The sequence below is a fragment of the Morone saxatilis genome, unplaced genomic scaffold (assembly GCF_004916995.1).
Source record: "Morone saxatilis isolate NCDOM2014 unplaced genomic scaffold, NCSU_SB_2.0 Contig24, whole genome shotgun sequence".
In the NCBI taxonomy this organism is placed as follows: domain Eukaryota; kingdom Metazoa; phylum Chordata; class Actinopteri; family Moronidae; genus Morone; species Morone saxatilis.
This window is the reverse complement of record NW_023339807.1, coordinates 11,563,994-11,569,476: the sequence shown is the minus strand read 5'-3', so window position 1 is coordinate 11,569,476 and position 5,483 is coordinate 11,563,994. Positions and strand designations below refer to the sequence as shown.

General features: G+C 49.5%; 1 protein-coding gene across 3 annotated transcripts in view; it reads right to left on the bottom strand.

Moving 5' to 3' along the window:
* The window catches only part of arid1aa (AT rich interactive domain 1Aa (SWI-like)), a 16,994-nt gene extending 11,540 nt beyond the window's left edge, over positions 1-5,454 (bottom strand). For 2 of the 3 annotated variants that reach the window (XM_035671728.1, XM_035671729.1), the window contains exons 1-4: positions 4,214-5,454; positions 1,467-1,685; positions 780-1,352; positions 565-660 (exon numbers count right to left, since the gene is read on the bottom strand). In XM_035671728.1, coding sequence (XP_035527621.1) covers positions 565-660; positions 780-1,352; positions 1,467-1,685; positions 4,214-5,137 — 1,812 coding nt within the window. In that variant the 5' untranslated portion in view covers positions 5,138-5,454. The remainder of the gene's footprint in view (positions 1-564; positions 661-779; positions 1,353-1,466; positions 1,686-4,213) is intronic. The other variant, XM_035671727.1, reaches the window with a different exon arrangement.
* Positions 5,455-5,483: the final 29 nt, after the last annotated feature.

Genomic DNA, 5,483 nt, shown 5'->3' with positions numbered 1-5,483 from the left:
CACACACACAGACACACACACCCAGAGGCCTTTGTCCCTATTTATCTTTTTCAAAGAAAAAATATGAGTGCGCATTAGTGCTGGGGTTGTCATGGTTACCAAGGTTTGTAGGATGAGAGCTGAGTCAGCATGTAGCAGCAGCCTGCCATGTGATTTCAATACACAAACAAACTCTCTTGTATTCATCTCAGATTTACCCATTTACACAGCACCTTTTCCTCAAGCATCAGCCACACAGCCTTCGCTGAACAAACACAAACGTGGAGCAGCACACAAAGTCTAAAACCACCCAGGAATGGAAAGCACAGCCGCCACCATACAGGCACGCAGCAAAATTAAAGCTTTTAAAACATTAATACCTGCCATTCAAAGTAACACTAAGGAAATTGGAACTGTAATGAGCCTTGTATTGTCAAACATTTCATAAGTAGTAAAATGCCCCGTGTCATGAAGGCTACAAGACACAAATAGAAACTAGCCCTCTTACATGACGGTGAAAAGCAACAACCCAGGGTAAAAAAAGCCTTTTTATGCTTCAGCAGAGACATAACAAGCATAACTGACCGGAAGGCTGGAGGGGCGGCCTTGACTGTCCTCTGGGCCAGATTTGGGCTGAGTGGATGGAGGGGCGCTGGACTGAAAAGAGTCCTGGGATACCTCCTAAAAGACCCCAGAACACATGCTTAAGTATACTGCCAGAGTTACAGGGAGAGCATGCCTGTGAACACAGAGAAAGATAATTAAGTACGATGAATATGATCCCAGACTGAGGGTAGTACCTGTTGTGGTGGAGGAGGAAAGCGCTGATAAGGTGACTGTTGTGCTTGCTGCTGCTGTTGCTGAGGGTTCTGCGGGTACGCTGCAGGCTGGCCCTGTGGGTGTTGGCTGTGTCCTGGTGGCTGCTGTGGAGGCTGAGATTGTGCCTGCTGTTGCTGCGAGGAGGGCTGCTGGGGCCCCTGTGTGGATCCTGGGTAGTTGGACTGGCCCTGTGATCCAGGGGGATCCTGGGAACTTGGCTGCTGTGGGGCCTGGTTGGGAGGACCCTGTGGCTGAGGATAGAGAGACTGGCCAGACTGTGGGGGCCCTTGAGATGGGCCTGGCAGTGGCCCCTGGGACTGTGGGGGCATGTGGGGCTGCTGATAGGGTGGTCCTCCTTGGGTGTGTGTGGCAGACGTCGGCGGAGGGTGGGGCTGCCCTGGGTAAGGGGTCTGGCCACCCGGTTGTCCTTGTGGGGGCTGGGAGTAGGGGGTTTGCTGCTGGCTTGGGTGGGGAGCCTGGCCAGGCTGGCCGTAATATGGCGCCTGGCCCTGAGCGCCATAGCCTCCTGGTCCCTGCTGTCCGTAAGATCCCATCTAAACAAAATACACAAACACATGAACTTCCAACAGAACTGAAGAAAACACTGCTGCTGATAAAAGACTACATTTGAACACTTATTTCTGAATAAGATCCATCTTGTGAAGTACCTGTGGACCATACGGCATGCCACCCATGCCTCCAGGGGTACGTCCTTGAATTCCCACTGGATACCGCTGGGGACCTGGTGGGCCATAACCCTGGCCAGGGTAACCAGGACCCTGTTGTGGACCTGTGGGAGGCCCCTGCTGCGACTGCTGACTGTAAGGGCTGCCTGCTCCGTACGGTTGAGCTCTCATTTTCCCCATTGGGTCAATGGGACCAGGTGGCTGTACGTGGTAAAGAACACAAGAAAATACATTGAAGTCAACAACCAAGAAGCACAGGAGACATCTGAACAGCAAGTGCTATAACTTACATGCACCCCTCCTCATTCCTAAACAATTTAATTATGCCATTACTGTGTTTTCTTCAAAGTCCATAAAATACTTGGCTGCGGTGTGCGACCTTCGCAGCACTGAAAGTGTAAAATACAAGCTTCAATGAATGAGGAAATTGTGCTTTTTTTCACCTTATTTCCCACGGTCATTACCCTGAGTTTTTTTCACCTCACTTTGCCATAGTTTCGGAAGTCAACAGAGCTATATATATCTACTTTCGAATGGAGGGCAGCCTGCCCAATCTTAAACATATCCCAGCTGCGCTCCTGTTTTGAGCCTGGTCCAAGTAGCTTTTTTTTCCCCAGAGGAGGCAGTTTGGCTCTGGATGAATGACACCAGAAATGAAGGAAGTACTTTCACAACAGCCAGAGAGAGTGAAAAATGCACAAGAGCATACTCTGTCAATAGACTAACCGTTAGTAAAAACAGAATCTCTCAGGTAAAAACTTAGGGCTATGTCTAAATCAACAGCGTTGGCAACTTGCTGGTGTTAGCGCCGTACATTTAAGATCCAATAATCCCCTTACCTCCACCAAAACTATCTGGCAGTACGAGGTCAGGAATGTCACTTAAAAGAAAAAGAAATCCACTTGAAAACTGAAAGTGCTTTACATCGAGTGAATTCCCACACGTGCACTTTACTGAGAAAGCGCGTCCTCGGCTGAACAACAGCCCTTTACAAACAGTATGCAAAATGCCTTACGTGACATTTTGCAGATCCAAGATAATGAGGTGAAATAAATAAGAGCAGCACATGGCTAATCTGCATAAGAGAGAGGAAACTCCCTTGGCTGGTGAGAGATGGTGGACTGCCTTCTGATTGGCTTGGGGGGAGGATTGGGGGGAATTCTTTGCAGTCACACAGGCAAACTTGTGTGGCATGCCAGCAGCAACACACACATCCTCACGGGCAGAGGTTAAATGTGCCTTTGGCTGCTGTGTAACAAGTTCCAACATGAAAAACACAAAACAAAAAAGGGTGTCTATCAATCTATAATTGGTTTATCTGGGGGACATCATAGATAACCAATAAGGTGGTATGGAAATCAATAACAAGAAAAGTAAAAGAACAGCAGAAGCCATTCGATGTTAAGCATTTAATGACTATTTAATTTGGATTTAATACAAACGCCACAGTGCTGTACCTGCACTACCTACACTGATGCAGTCCACAGTCGTTATTCATACTTAAGTCAAGATACAAAACATAACAGGACTGCTTGTGATGGTAATATTAAAACCATACTGCATGCCTGTTACAACAAACAGTTCATAAATAAGGTTTTTAAGGTTAATTAATTAGTTTTTATTCTTTCTTTTTTTGGGGGGGGGGGTGCCAAAATATAAAATGACAAACATAAATCCACACACGTTCCTGTTTCTCCAACACTACATGTTTTGTTTAAAGTGAAAAGTGGAGCAGAGGAGTGAGGCAGTAATACCTCTGGTGACCCTGTGATGACTTAATGCTGTGTGCTCTTATCAGCCACTGTTGCCTTGCATCACATGTAATTATAAATGGCCATGAGCAGCGGATGAGGAGCCAATCAGATCTCAGCTAGCATGTCAACCAAAGACCAACTATCTCCTGGCTTTGACAGCAGGATTTTACCTCCACAATTCAAATCCCAGTGCAAACTACAATCTGCAGGCTGCAGTCACTCACTCATGTATGGCTGAGCTGGCTGTTCACAGGCAGCATGCAGTGGGAAGCCCGGTAGCTTTTCAGCACGGGGGGGGGAAACTCATTTTAATCGACGTGTGATTAAAGTGTAACAATTTACAACCTTTTCCCGGCGTGGTGCGGGACATTTAAGTGATTTAAACTGAACCAACACAAGGCTTTTAACCAACCGTGAGACTGATTCGGCATGCAACACATTCCTTCCGTCGCAGCCACAAAATTACAGCTCATCAGGGCAAGAAAACAATGCAAACGTGAGCCCTGAGAGCCACTACCACAGACTAACCTGTCCGAGAACACGTCGCCCTTCGTGTACCCGTAAAGCACAAACTCGTTTACACCCACATACGCTGTGGATTTAACGTTTAATACACGTAGGAGAGAGCTAGCGGAGGAAAAAACGAGCCGTTGCTCTCCGTTGAGTATTTTCGCCTCCTTTTCAAAGTCGGGCCTTCTTGACTCCCTGAACGTCCTTACATCGTTTACACTACTTATATCTTTCTCCGAGCGGCACTCTTGTGTTCCTACATACCCCCACAGATACGTTTAAAAAGCCGTAACTATTTAACAGTCTGGTGTAAAAGGGAAAAAAAACACACACACACGAAGAGGCAGCCATTTTAGAGTCTTTGCGAACTAGTATGAGACAATGGCTGGCCTGCTACGTTAGCTGGGAGGAGGGAAGGAGACGAGCTAAAGCCCACATCGTGTTCCTGTAATAATGTGACTTTACCTGGTTTCTAACTAGCGGCTGCCCGGCACTTCCCGGGCTCATGGGCGACGGGAGATGGCTCCTTTGTTGCCAGCCCGGGTTGCTCCCTCCATACAGCCCGCTGCTGCCCATGTCTGCTGGTCCCTTACTAGCTCCCTCCTGGCTGCTGTAGTCTCCGGACGGGTAGTTTGGATATGCCCGCGTTGAGCTGGGGGAGGTCAGGAGCTTGTTGAGTGTCGGTGTGGATGTAGGCTGAGGGTTTCCAATGTTATATCTCTGGTTATTGTAAGATCCAGCCATCGCCGTGGGTCCTCCCGCTGGCGGCTGCTGCTGCTTCACGTTAGCTGGCTGCCCCCCAGCTGTCGGCGCCTGGGTACTGCGAGGGGAGTTCATGGCGTACGCTTGGCCGGGATAGGGAGTCCTGTTCGGGAAAGGGTTGTAATTGTTGAACTGGTGGTTTGAAAAGCCATGGTCGTGTGAATTGGGCTGATACGGGTCCATCATGTTGCTCGACTGCACGACCGGACCCGCAGCAGCTGCCATGCCAGGGCTTTGTTGTCCGCCATGTTGATGAAAAGGGGCCCGACCGTAGTGCTGACTGTATCCGTACGAAGGTGGAGGAAAAGCGGGGCCGTGGTGATGCACCAAACCGGGGTGGTTGTTTCCCTCCGGTCCGACAGAGTCATTCTGGTTATTATTGTTAGCCCTGGGCGGGTTCCCATTCCCGTTCTTCATCTCAGGTTCCCCTCCTCCCCCTGCATTTCCACCGTCGGCCCCGTCCTGCAGCTCCCCCCGGCCCGGCGATCCGCTGTCCAAGCCCGGCTGCTTTTTGTCTGACTGCTTCTCCCCCGGTACCGACTCCTCCTTGGGGTCTCGATCCGGCTTTTTGAGTTCGGACGGCGGGCTAGTGTTAAGAGTGGCGGCGCTGGCGACCTGAGCGGCCATGATATACCCCCCACCACCTCTCTCTCCCTCTCTCGGCGAGTCAGTCACAATCAAAAGCTAGCATTGAATATAAATAATTGTTTATAACCATTTATCCTTGTGCCGATTCATTCCCACCCCTTACACCGGACCCAATCCGGCTTCCATCCCCCCGGTTCCGGTTCCGTAAATGGGTTAGAGATATGATGGAGGCTCCATACAATGCGTAAAAAACCGACAGAAATTGTTGTGGGAGTTGTGTTACTGAGCCCGGGTAGAGGCAGGGAGCAAACCCAACCAACACGAGGCTCCGCTACATACAGCCATTTTACTGAGCCGCACGGATGACTGCAAAACCCGGACTGGA